The sequence below is a fragment of the Serpula lacrymans genome (assembly GCF_000218685.1).
Source record: "Serpula lacrymans var. lacrymans S7.9 unplaced genomic scaffold SERLAscaffold_18, whole genome shotgun sequence".
NCBI classification, from domain to species: Eukaryota; Fungi; Basidiomycota; class Agaricomycetes; order Boletales; family Serpulaceae; genus Serpula; species Serpula lacrymans.
Window position 1 is genome coordinate 272,889 of NW_006763307.1, and position 20,702 is coordinate 293,590.

At 44.9% G+C, this 20,702-nt stretch overlaps 8 protein-coding genes across 8 annotated transcripts; 3 read left to right on the forward strand and 5 right to left on the reverse strand.

The window, feature by feature from the left end:
- Nucleotides 1-1,242: 1,242 nt before the first annotated feature.
- On the reverse strand, nucleotides 1,243-5,624 carry SERLADRAFT_443527 (uncharacterized protein; the record flags this gene model as incomplete). The annotated part of the gene is made up of 10 exons (XM_007324146.1): nucleotides 1,243-1,552; nucleotides 1,601-2,184; nucleotides 2,259-2,552; nucleotides 2,603-3,085; nucleotides 3,145-3,250; nucleotides 3,314-3,480; nucleotides 3,531-3,771; nucleotides 3,823-4,052; nucleotides 4,101-5,280; nucleotides 5,332-5,624. The coding sequence occupies 10 exons, from the start codon at nucleotides 5,622-5,624 to the stop codon at nucleotides 1,243-1,245; spliced, it is 3,888 nt and encodes a 1,295-aa protein (XP_007324208.1).
- Nucleotides 5,625-6,142: 518 nt separating this feature from the next.
- Nucleotides 6,143-7,713, reverse strand: SERLADRAFT_443528 (uncharacterized protein; the record flags this gene model as incomplete). Its single annotated transcript, XM_007324147.1, has 4 exons — nucleotides 6,143-6,466; nucleotides 6,517-7,087; nucleotides 7,140-7,219; nucleotides 7,294-7,713. 4 exons carry the CDS (start codon nucleotides 7,711-7,713, stop codon nucleotides 6,143-6,145), a joined length of 1,395 nt encoding a protein of 464 aa, XP_007324209.1.
- A 396-nt stretch (nucleotides 7,714-8,109) lies between these two features.
- SERLADRAFT_443529 (uncharacterized protein) lies at nucleotides 8,110-12,272 on the reverse strand (the record flags this gene model as incomplete). Its single annotated transcript, XM_007324148.1, has 11 exons — nucleotides 8,110-8,458; nucleotides 8,519-9,153; nucleotides 9,205-9,317; nucleotides 9,372-9,459; nucleotides 9,521-9,934; nucleotides 9,986-10,091; nucleotides 10,152-10,318; nucleotides 10,376-10,625; nucleotides 10,676-10,905; nucleotides 10,966-12,081; nucleotides 12,132-12,272. The coding sequence occupies 11 exons, from the start codon at nucleotides 12,270-12,272 to the stop codon at nucleotides 8,110-8,112; spliced, it is 3,609 nt and encodes a 1,202-aa protein (XP_007324210.1).
- A 408-nt stretch (nucleotides 12,273-12,680) lies between these two features.
- SERLADRAFT_480120 (uncharacterized protein) lies at nucleotides 12,681-13,428 on the forward strand (the record flags this gene model as incomplete). The annotated part of the gene is made up of 3 exons (XM_007324149.1): nucleotides 12,681-12,926; nucleotides 12,977-13,163; nucleotides 13,222-13,428. 3 exons carry the CDS (start codon nucleotides 12,714-12,716, stop codon nucleotides 13,263-13,265), a joined length of 444 nt encoding a protein of 147 aa, XP_007324211.1.
- Nucleotides 13,429-13,517: 89 nt separating this feature from the next.
- On the reverse strand, nucleotides 13,518-14,847 carry SERLADRAFT_480126 (uncharacterized protein; the record flags this gene model as incomplete). The annotated part of the gene is made up of 7 exons (XM_007324150.1): nucleotides 13,518-13,594; nucleotides 13,643-13,888; nucleotides 13,941-14,026; nucleotides 14,076-14,146; nucleotides 14,230-14,355; nucleotides 14,413-14,669; nucleotides 14,740-14,847. 4 exons carry the CDS (start codon nucleotides 14,135-14,137, stop codon nucleotides 13,584-13,586), a joined length of 405 nt encoding a protein of 134 aa, XP_007324212.1.
- Nucleotides 14,829-16,351, forward strand: SERLADRAFT_374729 (uncharacterized protein; the record flags this gene model as incomplete). Its single annotated transcript, XM_007324151.1, has 8 exons — nucleotides 14,829-14,941; nucleotides 14,996-15,133; nucleotides 15,187-15,301; nucleotides 15,378-15,571; nucleotides 15,623-15,755; nucleotides 15,814-15,948; nucleotides 16,006-16,151; nucleotides 16,204-16,351. 8 exons carry the CDS (start codon nucleotides 14,829-14,831, stop codon nucleotides 16,349-16,351), a joined length of 1,122 nt encoding a protein of 373 aa, XP_007324213.1.
- Nucleotides 16,352-17,140: 789 nt separating this feature from the next.
- SERLADRAFT_411909 (uncharacterized protein) lies at nucleotides 17,141-17,829 on the reverse strand (the record flags this gene model as incomplete). The annotated part of the gene is made up of 3 exons (XM_007324152.1): nucleotides 17,141-17,448; nucleotides 17,500-17,600; nucleotides 17,660-17,829. 3 exons carry the CDS (start codon nucleotides 17,827-17,829, stop codon nucleotides 17,141-17,143), a joined length of 579 nt encoding a protein of 192 aa, XP_007324214.1.
- Nucleotides 17,830-18,399: 570 nt separating this feature from the next.
- On the forward strand, nucleotides 18,400-20,669 carry SERLADRAFT_443534 (uncharacterized protein; the record flags this gene model as incomplete). Its single annotated transcript, XM_007324153.1, has 9 exons — nucleotides 18,400-18,439; nucleotides 18,503-18,618; nucleotides 18,687-19,044; nucleotides 19,097-19,317; nucleotides 19,375-19,515; nucleotides 19,579-19,986; nucleotides 20,039-20,329; nucleotides 20,378-20,538; nucleotides 20,588-20,669. 9 exons carry the CDS (start codon nucleotides 18,400-18,402, stop codon nucleotides 20,667-20,669), a joined length of 1,818 nt encoding a protein of 605 aa, XP_007324215.1.
- Nucleotides 20,670-20,702: the final 33 nt, after the last annotated feature.

A 20,702-nucleotide genomic window follows, 5' to 3' on the forward strand; every position in this document is an offset into this window, starting at 1 on the left:
CCATTCTCTGAACGTAAGGAATAAGGTCTCAAAATATGAATATGAATGAAGGTGTAAAAGAACGATACTCACCAATATCCCTTGCAAATTAGAATTGAAGGAATCCCAATCCCAACGAGAGGATATTCCCAGCCTTCTCACAGGCTAGCTTAACATGTTAAGGCAGCTGCGTACCATGGCACTTGGGGGTCTCGCGGTGTGGTAGTTCATATACAGGCAGTACATCAATTAATTTTTTCCTCCATCCAGCACAGTACCAAAGTAGGATTAAACGACTCGCGTTCGGCCTTCAAGTTTAGCATCTCGTTAACGTGTTTTCTAGTGTAGGCTATCTGGTCTGCACCGAGACCTAAGTTCATTGCGTCTTCTTCGCGTCTTCTTCGCATAGTTCTTTAAGCAAATACCACGGTGGATCAATTGGGCTTGGCACAACTTGCCATTGCGAGCCTTCCAGAAGTCTACTGGATAGGCCCAGCAGGACGTGCCGCTCCTATATTGAGGTTTCTGGATCCACCAATATGCTTCAAAGCTTGGAGATTTTGACAGCAAGTCTAAGTCATGAAATCTACAGAAGACGATAGCCTACATTCCCACCGTGGATGGAGAAAGAAAATCATGTTCAAACGCCCTGGTCAAAATTTTACTTTTTCGGACAACGTAGCGGGCTTAAGTAAGCACATGTATATGGAAATGGTCCGATTCGTTGGCTGTAAAGTTTGCAAATTTGGGACTATGCATCAACGAAAGAGTTTGAGCATGTTATGACATTTCCTTGTTTGTATATCTGAGCGAAACATCGTGGCTGTTGGACAACGGGTATATAAGACTATAAATTCATATCAAAATAGTGCTGATTTTCATCGCAGATAATAAATTCTAATGATTTGTAAGTCAGTTGCAACCAGCGTACAATCAAATATCAAAGTGCCATGAAGTTACAGTGTAGACGGTAAATTCCAGTTGGCATAAACTGGTTGTAAGAATAATATAATTACATATCAAAACGGTATTAATCTTCAGCTTTGATAGTATCTTCCCACTATCCGTAGACCAGCTGTAACCAACATATAAGCACGTATCAAAATGTCATAGTCCTTCAAAGCAAGCGATAAAATACGGCTAAGTAGAACGCAGTTACACCAAGGATGTAGTTACATATCAAAGTGACGTTAGTATTTCACCTTAACAATAATTTCTATCCATCTACCAACCAGCTATATTCAGCATACAAAGGTTAATGAATCACAAATCGTCAAAGCCAACATCATCCTCTTCGTTCTCGTCCCCGTCCCCGTCCTCATTATCCTCGTCGTCATCCTCGTCCTCGTTGTCATCACCATTCTGGCCTCCACCATCTTTGTCCGTGCCCTCTTCAATAGTCTCCCTATAATAGTTTTGATCATGGTATATGCGCTCTTCCTCATCATTTTCGTGCACATCTGGAAGTTCTTCTTGAGGTCCATAAGCTCCAGAGGGATGGTGCTTGACGAAGTTGCCCATGTGCCCAACACCATTCCCTCGATACCGCATAAACATATCCCTGTCAGAAAATCTAACACATAGTGAGACAAAGGCTAGCGTACGGAACCACCGCACGTACATATTAACATAGTAGGCAGTCCAGTCATCGACCTCTCCATGTACCCGACCAGCTGAAGGTCCTTCTCTAAGTAAGGACGACGTGCGGCCATCTACAAAAGCCGGAATTAGGTGACATGCACGCACTACCACGGAAGGATTGAGGAAGCCGAATGGTGCGACGCGCCTGTCGTTTTGTCGAACAAAGCCGATTTTGGGTAGACGGGCTACCTTAAAGCCAGATCGGTGGTTGGGGACACCACCGAACCACCGGACAAAAAGGAACTCTACGTTTTGCACTGATCGATTGGCGGCCTCTGGACCTGTATGAAGGACGCGAGCATGGAACACACCTAACACACGCGCGTACCAATAAGGATGGGCATATTGGTCCTTCTCGCGAGATAGTACCATCACGTCCGAGTTGTTGCTAATGTTGATTGTGTCGTAATCCCTCCGAACATCGTAAGTCGTATAATGAACTCGCATAGTCTTGACTGAATATATGCGATTGTCGAGTATCCGCAAGTTATTCCGCTGTTCAGGAGAAAACTTGAATTCATCACCATCATATCGAAAATTCAATAGACGGCCTAGCAAGTGATCCTTCAACCTCGGGATGAATCACTAGACATGTGGGAATCAAATAAAGATCGTCAGGAAGTACTCATAGCACATACCATGATAGCAGGATCATCTTCTGCAAAGTTCCGCAAAAATCCATGCAGATCTTGAGAGTTACGCTGAGACGCTGAAATATAGTGATGTAGTTCAATAGGTAGACTGTTGCGTTCGTCAGACTCATCGAGATCCGAGTCCGAATCATCTTGCTGCGACATGGACGTATCTGTGACAGGTTCTTCATTTCGGGACATTCTGTTATAGCGGCGTTCTTGGACTGATAAAGACTTGAGGAGTTGAGTTTTGTTCGTACGATCATACAACTTTTTGACTAGACGATGAGCGAGTTCACCCTGCAAATCGTAATCAGATCCATAGTACGGAGAAAGTAAGAAAACTCAACTATCTGTGTGCTATAGGAGTCCGTCGTGCCGAATAGACGTATGGCCCTGGCGTAGTCTCCGAGAGAATGGAACTTATACGTATGCAAGCTCATTTTTTTCTCGCTAGAACTGGATTCCTCATCTCCTTCGACCTTCTCGTGGTCATTCTCTTCAGCACGGCTCCTCCCCTTGTTGGCTCTGCCCTGCTTTGTCTTCTTCGTACTTGAACTGTGTCCCTTCGATGATTTTGCTTGTTTTCTACGCATTCGCGCAGATGTCTCACGTGGAAGCTCTGTTGTCTTGAAGGCATTGGACGTCACATCTCGAAAGTGCCGAAGCAACCTAGAAATAACCTTGAGCGCATGTTGCAGATAAACGAGGGTCTCATCAGTATGTAGACGCAGCTTGGCAAGTGCGTGCCATTCCGCCAAACGAAACAAGAGTGTCTGAACGAGCTCGTCGTGTGGTTCTGGCAGGAGATGTTTGAATGCTGGCATGGAACACTTTTGGAGTTAATGGTAAGCCAGGAACAAAGAGAAGATACAAACGGGAAGGTACACACCTGCAATATGTCTTCAAAGTTACGTGCAGCTAAGTTTTTCATTTCGGATACGTTTGATGAAAAGCCGCGAATGGCACCTTGGCCGAATGTAGGCATTTGACGAAACCTGTAATAAGTTCAAAAGAATGTTAGTAGAAGAATACACAATTATAGAGAAGTAAACATGAACCTGGAATCCAGTTCTGCTACCATCGTATGCCCAACCGCGGTCAACAAACGAATCAGGTGAGTAAATACAGATTCCCACACCCCAAGCTCAAATTCATGCATCATGTCGACCACAAGCATGCTATGAACATCGAAACCAAGGGGGCCTAGCCTCTCAGAAAAAGCATTCTGACATTATATGTCAAGAAAGACAAAATATGCTAAGATAATGAGCTCACGATAGTAGGTACCAGAGATTCTGGTTTCAGCATAGTTTCAACCGCTCTGGCCTTGATTGGTGTACCTTGTTTATACAGGAAATCCCGCGCGAGCAATATTTTTCCGGCCATATAACGACGAATTCCTTCGAGACGCCCCTGGGAGTCCCAAGAGAAGCCCACCTGATCGAAACTTGTTTTCGGTGTAAGGCATCGAGGACAACCGCACTCTCCCATATCTCTGATTGTTGCGAGAAGAGTTCTATGCCTTCAGGTAAGGATACGGAACGCAGGGGACAGGAAAAACACTTACTTCTCCGGGTAATCTGCCGAATAGGTGAAAAACCTGGGGAATACCCTTCTAATGATCCCATCAAAACACCGAATAACAATGCCGTGTTTATATGCATGGAGAAACTCCTCGTCCAATAGTATCCTCCATACCTCGTGCATCAATTCGCGACGGCAATGCGCCAGAAGGGCAGCCGGTCTTCGTGCTTGAGTGATGAAAGAGGCAATAAATTCTTGAATGTTGTCTGGAAGCTAAGAACCATCAGTAAAACGGCCAGAAAGATGAGATAAATTAGCTACTGAAGGTATGTAAGCTACATGGTGACACGCCCCCGATGTTGGTTTTGCACGAACATACTTAGATAGATTCCCAAAGTACATATACACAGGCCAAGCTCCGACTGATCCAAAAGAGGTTAGACGTGTTGCATCCGACCAGAACATGAGCGCTGCTATGACCCGCTCTAACTTGCAGCCGGGCTCTGGAGGCTGTTTATTAAGGGCTTCTTGTGCTTGAATCCAAGAGTCAGACGTGTAGAGCTCATCGTGAACGCGTTGTTTGGAGCCACTGAAGGGAGGTTGCCAGATCCGTTTAAATGGGAAGAGGTGGAAGGATTTTGCTGATACGTCAGAGAATGCGGACTTGATGACCGATACTAAAGGCCGATATCTGAAGTGAGGGATGGCGAAAATCTTTCCATTTCCCTTGGGGTTCATAACTCTTGTAGGTACACATATGTTGATATTGCATTCTTTCCATCCATCGCCTGTTGCAGGGTCCCTGTTTTCTGACTGGTCGAGAATCCGGTTTGCGCGATGTGCATCGAATCCTTTTAGATCGTCAGCTTTAAAGTCTGGTGCGTTAATGACTTCCCTGGCAAGGCGCATAATTTCCTTTTCAGATTTCCTGTTATGTCCTGTAATCATCCATTTCATGAGTCGGTAGACCGTCATGTTAGGATATGGCCACGGAGGTTTAGTATCCTCTCCGGTTCGTGTCTCCTGTATAGCGTTGATACTTGCCATTACGTTTCGATACTTCACCTGCCAGAGATCCTCAGGACGTATGTCGTGCTCGGGATCATAAGATGGCCTGCTATTGTAGTCTCGACCAAGACCGAATGTATTGACAGCAGTCCGAAAAGAGTCTCGAACATATAGCATGACTCTGCGAGCTGTTGACGCTTCTGTTGCGATCGGGACCGTCTTTTCGGGAATGTAATCTGGGCATCTATCAGGATTACGATCACATTGCTCAAGACTTTCGATCTGCGACAACTGGCCGACATGCGTAGATGAAAGACAAGTAGGGTCTACCGCGGAAACCTCCAGTGGTGATGTCTGAGATATATCTTGAGTATCGCATTGCAAAGTAGTATGAACTGTAGTCGGAGATGCGGGAGGTGATCCCATCTGGATATCAAAATCCCCAGGTCTCTCGAGGTTGTACATCACCCGGTCATTGTTCTCATAACTTGCCCTTATAGGAATCGATTAGTGATCGATTAGACACTACAAGAATATGACATACCGCACATCACAGTCCACTTGCACCTGGTCAGAGGCACCATCGTTAGCAATCACAGCCTGGGTTTGCTCTCTGTGAGGAGTAGATAGTCTAATTCTTGATTTTTTTGCCTGAGACCTTCGCCTTGTGACTGCGTTAACTTGCAAGTCTTCATATATCGGACAAGAGTACCGGTGCCTGTTCAGCCCTCGTTGGTCTTTGAATGTTCGATCGCACGGATAACCACATTTCAGCATCATCAAGATATCGCTGCAAACGAGAGCCAGACCGAGAAAAATGAAAGGCGATAAATTCATGAATTGGTGTCAGATTTTTGAATGAATCTTCTGTAATGCCAACTACCAAAGGTGTCGACTGGCCTAACTCGCCGGAGCGATAACTTCAATTGAAACCTGCCAAGTAGAGGTAAGAAAAATCACAGTACTAGTCTGAGCATCTCTCCAAGATCCTTACCACCCTGACCACTACACACCAGACGGGTATAAAGGGAGCAATGAACGTTGAACACTGGCGGCTCCGCAGGGTCTGAGTGGTCACAAACCGGATTTGGAAATATCAGTTCCTCATCATACCAAGTCGCAGTGTGAATGGATTCGATGTCCGTGCAGGACGATTCTACGTACATATCGATAATATTGATGGCCTTGCGACATTGACTCCAGTCATACAGCATAGTTTTATAATAGGGCTACACATGAATATGTAAAACGCGGTTCATAGTAGGAAGGAGCATAAAGTCAAGAAAAACGATATAGTTATGGCAATCGCACAATTTCAGCTTACACCGGTACCAGGAGCTCGAGGTAGTGTAGTCCTAACCGTGGCGTTTGCGGACAGATCGACCATCACCGCTGATGCTGCCCACGTTACTACTACCTGCTGCTTCAGTTCCCGGGCCCCCGCTTTCGGTATCATTCTCGTCTCTGCTTCTCTTGTGCTCGGTATACCAAGATGTATAGCGAAGATAGGCGTTTACGATGACACCTTTCTTGAGAGCTTCCTTGAGATATCGCCAGTTCACCGTGAATGGTACTGGCGCCAACCCGGGGTAGACCTTGTCTACCATAGCACACCACGCTTCCTGCAACGCCTCGTTCACAGCCACTAGGTTTCCCTCCTGTGGTAACAGTTGACCTGCCTGCGATATCCTTCAGCATCAACCAGATGTTATCAAGGTGGGGTACGTACCGTCATTTCCCGATCTTTAACGTAGACTTCAATATTGCACGTGAAGTGACCGGCCCACTTGTAGTTGTACCCAACCAGTGGATCAGAACAACTGTGGTTCATATAGGTGGTGAACCATTGTTCGCGCGAGGGAAGTGAAAAAGCTCGAGTAATGGCATGATTGGATGTGGGTGCGGTGTATCCGTGTTCTTTGATGTCTATGATCATCGCTCCTACAACGGATGGAATTAACATATAATTTGCAATACGGGCTCGAGCGCTATTTAAGGTCTGGGTAAAGCACGTCTCTAGAGGAAATATAAGGCCAATCTGAGGGTGTTCGATACCGATATCCGGTACGTATTCGCCCTTTGGCTTGTTGTCACCAGTCTCATTGCTTATCTTGAAGCTTTCAGCCGTGCTTACATCCCACACGGACATCGGGTTGGATATGTTATCCGTTCCCGCACTTGCGTCCTGCACCCCCATGGCCTTCAGAAAACAATTGCGTAAATGTTTGGTGGGTGCCTCATGTATAGGCGAGGGTGGACCGAACATAATCAAGATCTTCGAGACACCGTCCCAATAGTACCTTTTCGTGCTGGGTAAGTTCACTATGAAAGCTGCTGGCAATATATTCATACCTGATTGGGAGCGTGTCCTTTCTCCCCAGCTTTTCCAAGATATGGTGGAGCTCCGAATATTCGATACCCTTGAAAACAATCTACATCAAAAGAAAAGACAGGCAAATAATTGTGAGCACACTATCGACGGAATAGCTTTTTACTAATGACGTACCTCCTTTCCTGTCACGATTTCACCTGGACCAAGGCCCTGGGTATTGGATGCAAAAAATGCTGCCGCTTTGTTTGCAATAGCTACCCATGTTGGGTGCTGACAATGAGTCACTTTGGAATCCACCGTAGGTTGATTCACAATAGGCACAACACCAGATTGTGTTGTTTGAGCTCGAGCTACTTCTTTGGGAGGCTGTAGTGCAAAGGGAGCGCTGTCACTGTGACAATGCTCGACACCACCCGGACCTGACGGGCTAGTGGCGTGTCCTTGTTGTGCGTGCTTAAATTTGTTATCACTGGAAGTGTTACAAGTCTGAGAGCTCGAATCTCTGGTCGTGGAAGATAACGTCGGAGAACTAGTAGAGAAATATGAAACTTGGTAAGAGCGACCTTTCGAATAGTCTCCTTCGTAAAGTGTCATGATGACTGTTCTCTTTGCAGTTGCGGCGGAATGCCTCAAGCTCTTCTAGCTGTTATCATCAGGAAAATGGTGAGGTGCTGATATTACCAGGCGGAGTTTATAATCCGTCCCAAGTCTTGCATCCGACTGTCAGGTCATATCTATGATTATAATATGGGAGTAAGATTGATGTAGTTGTATCAGCTTTTATACACTACTGGCACTGTTGGGTAGTCGGATAGAATAGTATAATTATCATGCGAGCTTATCTAGCCTTCTAATATACAACCAGTTTGCTAGTCTGCCTCTGTAATTATCGGTGTGATGTATGTGTGCATTGATCCCACCGGTAGATACTTGCAATTTAACAGACAAAGACATCATAGCATAAAAAATATTGTAAGTAAACATTATTTCCTAATCAAAATTCCTGTCACTCTCATCATTGAGGCCGTAGACCTGCAATCCATCATCTTGATCTCCCTCTTCTGAAGGCAAGTCGGAGGAGGTTGATTGAGAATCTTCACTCACTGATGAGGCTCGGCCCTCATATTCATGGTTTTCTGCATCCGAACCAAGCAAATCCGGGGCTTCAGATTGGCGTGCATGATTGGAAACTTCATCTGCAGGATCTGTGACTGTTGCTGCGGCGATTTCATCTGGTATTCCACAGGGCGGCTCAGTATTTCCTCGTGAGCGTTTAGCGTACAAGTGGCCAGGAGCATAGCCATAATAATAGCGCATCATGATGTCGCGGTCAACAAATCTGTAGATTATTATTGTTAGATGTTTAGCCTGGCATAGTGAATCAAAAAATGTTGCTCACCTATTCACATAGTATGTCTTCCAGTCTGCCGAGTCTTTCGCAGAGAGTGATGTACCAATCCTATGCGGATGCAAAGGCCCTTCTGAAAATCGGGGGATAACATGACAGATACGAAGTATATCAGCTGGATCTACAAAGCCAAATGCATCTTGGTGGTCAGTGGGCAGGAACTGAAATGAATCAAGCTGACGACGATGCCAGCCAGTATTGCAGTCACTGTCTCTGAGAGGCTCATACCATCTAACCCAGAGAAACTCCATGCGGTGAGCTTGGTAGTCGTAACTTCCAGGTCCAGCATAAATAACATTTGCATGGTATATTCCTAGGACCCTTGCATATAAGAACAGATGGCCAGAGTCTATAGTTCGGTCAGAGAGCATCATAATACTGTTGTGTGATGTGTTTATGTTCACTACGTCCTGCGCCCGTCGAATGTCATAGGTTGTATAGTTGAGGCGGATGATGTTGTGGTGGTAGATACGATTATTATGGAAAATGATGTAGCTTCCATCTAATGCGTTATCTCCCGCAAAAGTGCCCGTTTCACTGCTTGTAGCGGCAGGCTTGTTTTGGTCTGTGAGGAGAGCTACCTTCAGTCGTGGAAGAAGGTGCGCTCGGAGTTTAGTCAAAAACTCCTGCACATTGGTGTCACATGTGGTAGATATAGACATAATATATGTATTTACCTTGATAGCGGGGTCGCCTGTTCGTTTCTGTAAGAATCCCTGGATGTCAATAGAATGGTTCTGTGCCTTTCCGATATGGTGATGGGTTTCAGGTGAAGCGGGGATGTTCTCATCTAGATGCTGTCTACTCAGCAATTTAAGATGGATTTTTCAGAGCCGAGCCTGACGTCGTTCAATCTTTGTAATTTGCTTGATAAACACCTTTTTGCTTGTACGAGAATAAGATGCTTTTGGTGTGCGGTGTTCAAGTTCACCCTACCCAATATTTGTGAGCTTGCAGTATTTGCAGTATTAAAATAGGAAAATTTTGACTCACAATTTGTGTGGAATACGAATCTGTTGTGCCTAGTCTTCTAATGGTGGCAGCATAGTCACCAAGGGCATGAACTTTGTATGTGTTGAGATTAAATGCTTTTGGTTGTCGAGCGTTGTTATTTGACAGTGGTGCGCGTGCATTACTACTACTTGATTGCTGCTTGGCCTGGCGTCGGTTTCGGGCATCAATTTCACGTTGAAGCTCCTTGGTGTTGAAAGCGGGACATGTTTCCTGCTGAAATTTGCAAAGTTGGTGTCCGAGCAATGTCGTAGCTTGATCAAGGAATTCCAAAGTTTCATCACTGTGCATTCGCAGCTTCGCAAGACCATGCCACTGTGCCATAATAAATAGCAGGTTGAGTATGTTTTTATTATGCGGCTCGGGTAGGAGGCCCTCAAAAGCTGGTATAGCACACTAGAGTGCCATAAGTAATGCTTTGAAAAGAGAAAGTACAAATGTTTATACCTGTAAGAGATCTTCGTAATCATGGGCTGCCATCTTTTTCATTTCGGACGAGTTTGTTGAGAACCTTCGGATTGTGTCTTGTCCGAATGGTGGTATGTTTCGGTACCTAGCATTACATATACCAGCACATTAGCCTCTGAAAAGTAAAATAGAATAACTGGCATACCTTTGATCCAGTTTATGAACCGATCCTTCACCATGTGACTCCAAAATGCAAATGAGATGAATGAATATTGCTTTCCAGACACCCAGTTCAACTTCATGCAGAATATCAACGACAAAAAGAGAGTAAATGTTGACTCCAAGGGGTGTAAGCGCAGCCGAAAATGCATTCTAGAATGAAAATACCATTTGAGTGAAGTCTATATGCAAGGAAAGTGTTGGACATACCAACGTTGGAACCAAAGACTCCTCCTTTAGTAGTCTTTCGACTGCATTGCTGTTTACTGCATGATTTTTCTCGTAAATCAAACTGCGTGCTATGTCTACCTTCCGCTGATATTGAGAATTGTTTACTCGTGCCAATGTCTTTCGTTGTCTCATATCTTGCTTTGTGCCCATCCCTGGAATACAATCTTTTGGAATCAAACATCGTGGACATGGGCAAGCTCCCAAGTTCCTGATGCTAGTGAGAAGAACCCTAATACCATATAAGTGAAAGATTATAATATTAGAAAGAAAATATGTTACTTTTCCGGATAGTCCGCAGAATATGTGAAGATGCGAAGGTAAAAACGCCGTTTTATACCATCAGAACACGTAATTACAAGGCCATGCTTGCAAGCTTCAATAAACTCCTTGTCAAGAAGGATGGTCCATTGTGCATGCATGAACTCCCGATGGCAGTGTGTGTTGAAAGCATCATTAACTCCTTTGCCACCCGCAAATGCATTTGCAAAATCCTTGAATGAATCTGGGAGCTACATGGGCAGGAGATATATCAGTTCGGAGAGTAAAAAACAAGTGGGAATAATGCTTACTGTTTGGAAGTATGCAATGTGATGACACAAGTGGCAACTAGGCTTGCATCTCCTGTATTTTGTATCATTGCCGAAAAACATGTATAGAGGCCACAGCTTTGCATTGCCAAACGACGTGAGATGTGTTGCGTCAGACCAGAACATCAGTGCTAGTATACACCTCTCCAGATCACACCCAGGTTCTGGAGGGGAGTCTTGTAGGCGCTGATTTTCCTCAACAAATGCTGGAGATGTATATAGGTCACCATAAAGTTGTGTCTCATCTTGGCCTTCAGGTTGCCAGTGAAGTTCATAGGGGACATAGTGGAAAGAGTCCATTTCATGTTCATTAGCAAGTTTTTCTTGAACGACAGATAGTATGGAGCGATAGTGAAAGTCGGCAGTAATGAATTCCTTTGGACCTGGATCTGCCATTCTCTTGTGGAATGGGACAGAAATAGTGACTGGACTTGTCCTCCAACCGTCGTCCAGCCAGTCTGAGCTATTGCCGTCGCTGTCGCCCACTGTGACAAGTGATTCATCAATCTTACGCCAGTTTGCGCTGCTGACATCAGCTGGTGAGAAGCCTTGTTCACCGATAATGTCGCAAAGCATGCGGAAGTTTTCCTGTGACTTGCGGGCACCATGGTTCCAGTACCAGTCACCTAGGAGAAGGGTGCTTTTATTTGGATATGGATGATAGGGGTTGGTGCTTTGAGTGCTGCATTGCGGATGGATCTCGGATGATGACGATGACAATATGTTCATAGAATCATTGTGGGGGTACAATGGTGTACAGAGCTCGTGAGGGGACTGGTGATCACTGGCATTGTGAGATGGTGGCCCATGGGTGTACTGTCGTAGTACTCCAAATATATTCTTGACTGTGCGAAACAATGTTTGAGTCAGGGCACCACCGGTCTGAGTACTGGGTGGTGGCTCATTTAGAGGTGGGCTGCGACTTTCACAACCTGGCTGTGGTGCTGAAAGCGGCTGTTGGATACTTGAGGGTAATGATAATGAAGGCTGGGGGAGTATATCACGAAATCGTTTTGGCAGTCTGCGATTTGTTCTTCGTGTGCGACGCTGTGAGAGTGGTGTATCCGAGTCAATGTCAAGACTGTGCGCTACAGGGCTCTGATGGGGCTATGGTCAGTGGTGCACTCTGTATGGATCACAGGACATACCGTTGGATTGGCTATTTCAACAGCCGTAGTCTCTATGTCACATACATCCCCACTATGGCCCTCACCATGGCCACTGTTCTCCGCACTTTCTACACGACTCTTCTTTCTACTCATTAGCTCGTGAGCTCTCTCAAATATCATTGAGACACGATGTTTTCATTTTTTGCAGTTTTTTTGATGCCATGTCAATGCTCCGTACTGTGAAAAACTTCGCCCGCAAATACATGTTAGGGAATCATCCATAATGAGTGACAGAAATTTGAAGTGGGTGGAACATTGAAACTAGTGCAGGCTTCAGGGGCGAATAGTGATGAATGTGAAGATCTAACATAGAACAATCAAGTAAACCGTGTGACACAGAAGAATGGAGCAACTGACATTTTCTCCATTTCTTTAACGTAAGACTGAACTTTAACAAAAAAAAAAGTTAAGATCCGGACAGGCACTTCTTGATCTCCAACGGGAAAGTGATATCGGTATTGGAGTCGGGTCACAGCAGAGAATTAGTGCATGGGAAATATACAATAGTGTTTGAGCTCACCAAAATGTGACGAATCCTTCATTTGATCCCCCCACCAAGACATGCCTCAGACTGACAACAAAATCATTCGAAGGACCCTAGTTGGTGTCCCAGAACACCTGTTCAGCCGATTCACAGTCTATGGCTCAGGCGAAGATGTTGAGTTCTTTTATGACTGGGACAGTGACGATGAACCCTGGCCTATTAATACGGCAGATAAGAAGGAGACAGACGGGGCTGCTCCCAAAGATGAAGGAATTTCTGTGAAAACTGAGGTAAGCGACATCTCTCAATATGGATTGTAGACTCACCTTTGTCGTAACAGGAAAGTACAGACTTGCAAAACATTGTAACTCAGCCCCAGTCTTGTGGGGTAAAACACCGCCTGTCAGAAGTCAGTATTGACAACAAACAAGCTACTTCTGTAATTCAACCCCAGTCAGAGGTTGTGGATAGTGGAAAATCTGGTGAGCATATCAGTAACAACCGACAAAGGCACCGCACTACAGCTGGTAAGAACGAGCAATCCTTCTTAGGCTTTTAGTTGATACTCACATGCTTGCATTGTAGCCAGGAAATCTGGCCAAGGGAGGCAGCGGAAAACGTTGAGGTGAGGAATCCAGTGACAACAGCATACCGAAGAGAAGGTCTCCCACTAGTCATGTTGGTCTGTCAATGTAGAATAGTTGTAATTGTGCGGTACCTCGAGCCATATGATCTACTTTCACTGCTGTGAATAAGGCATTGAATGATTAAAATAATGTGTTTAGGCTGATGTACGTACCTCTGGGTTCTCAACGACAATGCTTTGAACAGCCTCTCATCGTTCATGTATTGTCACCTCAATACTATATCACAAAAAGATAATATGCATATAATATTTCATTACAGTTTTTCGTACATTGTTTATTACCGTTACACAATCCTATCTTTCAATCATCACCTAGGTATTGACTCAGCTACAGTTTTAACAGGATAGTGGTCAACTTACTGATGAGTGATGCAGGCGAGGGTGCATCCACAGGAACCTGTGAGTACAGTTCACAGGATGGTGGTTCCATCCCCATCTTTGAAACCTCAAACTGCATTAATCCCACCCGACGAGACTCGGCAATTGCATAATTTTGATACTTGTCGCGTTCTAAGTACATGACATGGAGTTGTTTCTGCATTTCTTCAAGCTTGATTTTCAATTCCTCATTTGAAAGGTTGTTGAGTTTATGATCTGCCGTGTCTTCTATAAATCATGTAAGATGATTGACGTCTGAAAACAGCAACAAAATATGTACCCATCAAATAAGAGTCTGTTTGAACACTTGCATCGTTTTTAACAACATTTTTACCCGAGTCTGTCAACTCCTCTGTGACGGTAATGCTTTTGAACGTGAAATTGATCAACCGGGTAACAAAGTGTCTGGACTCACTGGACATCTTCTACATGAAAACTAAGGCGTCTTTTCTTGTTTTCATTGCCAGTGGTGGACATGATGCGTATCTGTGAGATAGGATGTGGCAAAAAAGTGGAGTAAAAGCTGTAAGAATCAAAACAGACATCGGAAGACCTAACAGGCCACTTACGACAGAGGAATGGAGAGCTGAACTAAGCCCGTTGCTGTCCCAAGGGTTGACGGAACTGAGAGTCTTTGACCCTGACTGTCACACTCACATCTCCACAGAAAAATGAGATCGCCTGTATTGTAGCACCTAGAAGTCGCCGTGTTATGAATTTAGATAACCAAGTTGAGAAATTGGTGTACACACCTTGAAACATACCAAACCTATTGCATGCTAAGAGCACAGCCCATGGGGAAACAACAATGCTGTCCTGACAAATGCGGTGGTGCTGGCCTTGAGTGAAAATTTTTCTATACCGCTCTCCATGCTACTATCATGCACTATCCACAAAAAGCAAGAACTCACCAATCTCATCCTTACCCTGTTTGTCATGATCCGAGAGACAGTTCTCAGGTCTTTTTCCAGGCAAGATCATAGCGTAAACTGACGACTGACCTGGTAAACTGTTACAAGTTTCTCCAAAATAAGTCAAAGTGGAGTACTCAAGCCTTTAAATTACAAGAAAACACTTACCTTGTCTGTCATCAGCATTCCATCTACCCATCTTGAGGTCCCGTGTGCAAGTTGAAGGTGTCTAGCTGTTGAACCATTGAGAATTGACCATGATGGTGCGGCGAACACGGGAAGCAGATGCCGACTTACCGGAGAATCCTGATCATCCATCTCTACTACCTTCTTTCGAGTCTGCACTAACTGCAGTGTCTCGAAAACGCCCGTGAGTAGCTTCAAGTTGATTTCGATCATTGCACAAAGCTGACACAGGACTTAGACGTCTTTCAGACCCCTTGGTAGGCCATGGTCGCCATTTCTGTTGTACTGTCCACCCATTTTGTAACATCAACTCTCTCCTGATCAATGGACTGCTTCGGATGAGTGATGAATCAGACGATCAGCACCTTACTGGAAAGTAAGTTGAAATAGATTATATTTTCCTTGGTTTTTATTGAATATTTTTCTCAGTGAACTACGTGAACAGAAGATCTTTTTGAGTCTTCTTTGTATGGTGCCTGGGCTCAAGGATCGGTTGACCGATAAGGATTCGTCTGAGGAGGAAATTGAGATCATTAGCCAGCTGGTGAGCCCCATTATCACCTGAACCCAAGTCAGATCCCCAAGCTCTCAACAAGATACTAACGGCACAACATACCCAGATACAAAAAGGTGTTTCTGGTGCCCGATCTGACAACACCAAGAGCATCAAAGGTGCCATAGTCGAATGGATAACACCTCAAGGCCAGCAGCTTAGCCCACAGCTCCATCGGAATATCAAGTCCAACCGAGGCTTCAATCATCATCGTACCGGGCAACTACTATGTCCAACTGGACTTGATTGGGAAGATGAAGAGTAAGTACTTTCTAGTATATTTTTTGATGGTTTACGAAAGTTTTTCTATAGGACTCGAGCTAAACTACGAAATGGTGATATACACATTGCTGGTGACCACTGGCCCATATTTTTGTATGCCGACTGCATTTACAATGCAGAAGACCCATGGATGGGCCTGTTTAAAAACAATGTTTTGATCTCGGTGCGCGTTTTTTTTAATTGCTTCTAATAGTCTAATTCCAGCTTTTTTTCTTCCTTAGGCTTACAAGTACGTCTTCACATCCCCGTCATCTGTTGACACAAACGCCGAGTCACGAGCAACTCGCTCGGGTAATGCTCGTTTACATGGCATGTTACATGTTACACCAGCGTCAGTTGCATATATTGCAACACAAGTAAGTAGCTGTAGTTTCACATGATTGTCAGATGATAGGCTAACAAACTCAATGAAGGTCCGTTTTGCACTATCTTCACAGGCAATATTCTCCCGCACAGATATCACTTCCGATTCTGAGGGATTTTTCAATAGTGTCATGGACTTATTCGAGGATCCCGATGAAATCGAAGATGTCAACAGTCTCTTAGCGTGGTGGGACTCGTATGTAGTACTATAGTCTTTTATGCAACCACCATACTTACCCATATTGTAGGAAAATTTTTCCTGCCTCAGCCACCCCTACGAGAATCCCAGCAAAGAACGGCGCATTGGCGAAGATCCGACAAAGACGAGCGGCTCTCAAACACCAAATGTCCCCTTCAAGCTCTCGTTCTGAGGGGCAAGCTAATGCGGACAACTAGCTAAGCAAAGTCGGAGGAATGTAGAATTAAGTATACTGTATTGTAAATTGTACTGTATATTGTGTACACGCTTTCAATGACATTTGTGTCCTTACTACCTGTTGTGATGACCTAGTTATCAATAATTAAAACAGCCCTAAGTCCTTCCAAACGAAGGCCAGCCTGTGTGAGTAAGTACCCGGGCCACTACCTAGTCAGTTTTGGCAACTCTAAGTGCAGTTACTATGGATGGCAGCCTACATACACTTGTATTCAAGTTCTCAGTGGTTTCTCGTTTTGCCTCGGTCACGAGCTACCAGGTGTAACCAGTCATATCAGCACTGATATTGATTGTATATCTTGCCGTGATAGAGTCTACACTATAATTCTTATAAATCTGATCGAAGGTAACAATACTAACCAGACATATAAGGTCTTGGATATATTATTGATCTTATTGAGGAGGCCGACTTCACAATGTATATCAGCCATATATATATTGTGCCGTTTGTATCAGAGCTAACCAGACATACAAGCTCTTGTAAACGGGACCAAAACTATTGTAGTTCTTGTGCTAATTACAATTCTTATAATGGCTTACAATCATAGATCAGATTTTCACCAATTTCCTGATGATATTATGCTGTAAGATCGCGGGTAGATCCGCCGCATTTCCTTCCCATTGATAATTGCGAAGGCATGGATGCTAAATACAATATTATACCCAATTGGAGAAATTTCGAGATACAATATCAGGTGAGTAATTCTTTTTTTGTACAATACACACGATGGTTAGAACTATTAAGACTATTAAGAATCGCATGAGGAGGTGGACCAATGATCTCTATGACGAAGTTTGGCTGGTTTATAGCGAGTGAGATCCACCTGAGAAGATGGCAAGCATTTGTTTAGGTCTTCCTCCGAAATGTAATGCCGCATAAGATCACATTGACGAGCCTCTTCAGCCCAACGAACTTCCCATACGCGAGCCTGCCCCCTGTGAGTGCTTATCTGAGTACGGACATAGTTTAGCTCCTTGTGCAGGGCTTCGATTCGAGTCTGCAGAAGTTCGTTGTCGGTACGGGTCAGTTCGTTCAAGGCAACAGCCTTCTCATAATCTGCGGTTGAATATGATATTAGCACACCTAAAAAAACTACGAGCTACGCACCACTTGAGCCATCAGCAGTGGTCTTTTGCTTCTGTGAAGACTTGGAGCAACATTGGCTCTGTGTGAAGAGGGGTGCTGTTAACCCTGCGATGATGCCCATCCTGGACAACGATAACATCTAGTTTAGAGTACGACTGATGTAAAATTAGAGTGTACTCACATTTGGAACCAGGCAAACTGACGGGACACCATTTCCGAAGGCTGGTGTCGCAAAAAATGAAAAAAGTTCGCTGTGCCAGCAATAGCTGCAGTGTCGAAAGATTCAGCAATGTCGGCGTGCCCCGGGCATTGGGTGTGTGCATCTTCACTCTCGAAAGCCTGAGGATACATCGAATTGCTAATGACGAATCGTAAGGTGATGAATTGGGTTACTACAACGACTTGAACATGGTAGACTCATCTTCTTATATAGATGCTACGGATTCAGCCAGACAACAGCCATGAGTCGTGGTGGTCGTTCGGAACCCTAGGACGTTGTAACCGAAGAGGGGCCGCTTGGGATCAAACGCGGAAGGGGCGAGTTTACTAATGTAAGTCCACGTTTGACCGTTCTAGTACCTGACGGTATCTGATCATCGTTTTTTGTTGTCGACTTGTCGAGAGGTAGCGCACTGAGCGGGATTTGATAAGGTCCACACCCGACCACCATGCCGTTCGCTCAAGCGGGCTAACATCCAATCGTTGTCGCTCGGTTCGTCAAAAATTTCCGCGAAGGTCCTACGAATTGCCCGCGCTACAGCAACTCAAAGGTGTTGTCCGCCGACCCTTTATGTATTCGATGCCAGGTAAACGGGATTCTTCGCAGTGCAAACTTGAAGCTTGAAGTTTTGTGTCAGATTTTAATTGAATCGTAAAGCTCGGTTAGGATTACAAGTATGATTCTAGCTAGACAGTAGGACCATGCTGGACGGAAAACCTACCGGATCATTGGCATCGATTGGTGCGTCTAACTTGGACCTGACTCGGAGATCTCTACTTTCTCTCTCTCAGAGTCGACTGTCAGTGCCAGTGGGACTTGAACACCGTCACTGGCCCGGGCTGAATCCACTGGCAGCACATCACCTTGACTCGGACGCTCTCACTGCCAGATTCAAGTTCAAGTTCGGGCTCCTCCATTCAGTCAGTGTCATTCACATTTTTCTCTCCCAGTCAGCTTCACTGACAAGTACCGCCCATTAGCTACGCAGGACTCGGACATGAACAATGTTCCAGCTCAGACACCTGGGCTAAGCTGGCCAACACAGTCTACTATCACCCAAACGGAATCGGAATCAGTTGTCCAGCCCAACATTGGAAGGCATTGGAATCGATGTGACATCGATTGTCACCGATCCGGCTGCATGGCCTGTGGGCCCGGCTTAGGACCAGGATTTCTCGTCCGTTCAACAGAGTCTTTTACTGTACATGGATCTGCTGCTCCCTTATATCGAATCTCAGGTTATACTAACGGCTGTCGGGGTCAGTCTTACTCGCGCTGCAGCGAATGTTTAAGTTGGCCAGGGCAAGCTACTTCAGGAATTACCACCAATTGTGGCCCAAGTTACGGTAAACTTATGATTTTTATCGCCCAACCTGTACTGATTACGATGTCTTTCAGCTGACTCGGATATTACAATGGTCGATGCTCAGGCCGATTTCAAACACACCTTAGCGCTTCAAGACTACAATAATAGCATCAATGGCTCTCTGGATTGGAATGCGCCTCAGGACTGGGTACCTCAGCAAGAGTTTTCTAACCTCTGCGCTAGCAGGGCACCTCTAGATGATCATATTAGCCAGGAATTGTCAGTTCACTATACGGTCCTAAATCAAGAGAGCGTGAGTCAGGATATCACTCTTGTTTGATTGTTGATCACTAATCCCAACGTCATCAAGCATCATCAGCATCATACAGTCAACGATCATATCATGGGCGAAGACTACTCTCGACAGGAATCATTGCGTTCACCCAGTACATATATCGGACCACCACAGTATAGCGAACACGGCACACTAGTCTCTGGTGATACGCTACAGGTATTTTGTTCTTTTTTGTCATTTTATTCAGTTTGATCAATGCTCGTGCACAGTTTCACCCAGTTGCCCCCCAAGGAATTCCTGAACAACCGACTTATATGCAAGCACCAAGTCACCAGATCGAGGCCACTGCCACCCGTTCGGACGTCCATAAATCACCCACTCACACAATCATCTGGATATTCTCCTAGCAGCTTCGCAATAGATGTCCTGAAATTTTCGGTCCCGAAAGGTGCAGCGTCTCATGATGCAACACAGAAGAGTTACTACCACCCAAACGAAATAGTATACATAGATCGGGCGATTGAACTCTTGAAGGTAACAATGGTAACAGATAACTTTTATCTTTTAGAGGTTTCGGGGAGAAGCCATGCATATGAAAGAATCATTAGAGTTACGAAGGGCGCTCCAAAGGATAAGTTGCCGTCGCACTCCAGACAGAGAATTCTGCAGCCTTCTTGTTTACGAGTAGTACGTTCCACCGGGTAGTGTCATGGATCCAACTAACCTGTTTTAGATTCAGGATTCCGCAAAGCACTATCGCTGGAATACTCTTCAAGCTGGTCTCAGATATATTCTCGAATACTTTGGCCCTGCATCCAAGCATGAACTTAAAGCCCAGTTCGAAATGGCTTTGAGCATAGGCATTCCATATTGGATGTCCGACAAAAATCGATACTGGCACTCTCTCGTTTGGGTCTTCGTGCTCCGTTTATGGTTTGGAGAACCTGAAAGCCTAGGACACTTACATAGTGCTGCATTTGGGGAGAACGGTGCAATGAAAATTGAACCCATAGCTGTTGCGATCTTCTCGGTAAGTCGATTGTGTCTACATTAACTTCGTTACTTAAAACTGCTCTAGCTCAAAAGGTCTATGAGCACTTGGCTCAACAAGAATTTCAAAGCCACACAAACTACCGAAAAAGAAAGTGATAGATATAGCACGATCAAAGCCTTTTTGAGTAGAGATGACATCCGGCGGGCGACTCTCCCTTATCGGATTGAATTGTTAACCATTGGCCAGTGAGTCCACTTTTCACAACACTAACTCCAACTAATCACTTTCTCGTAGGGGAGTTTATCATCGACTAGGACATCTAGTTGACTTTGTCAAAACCATCACTAGCTCGGCTGTGAGGGTGTCTGATGTTTGAGAAATGCAGGCTGGAGACCGATATGTGAACGCG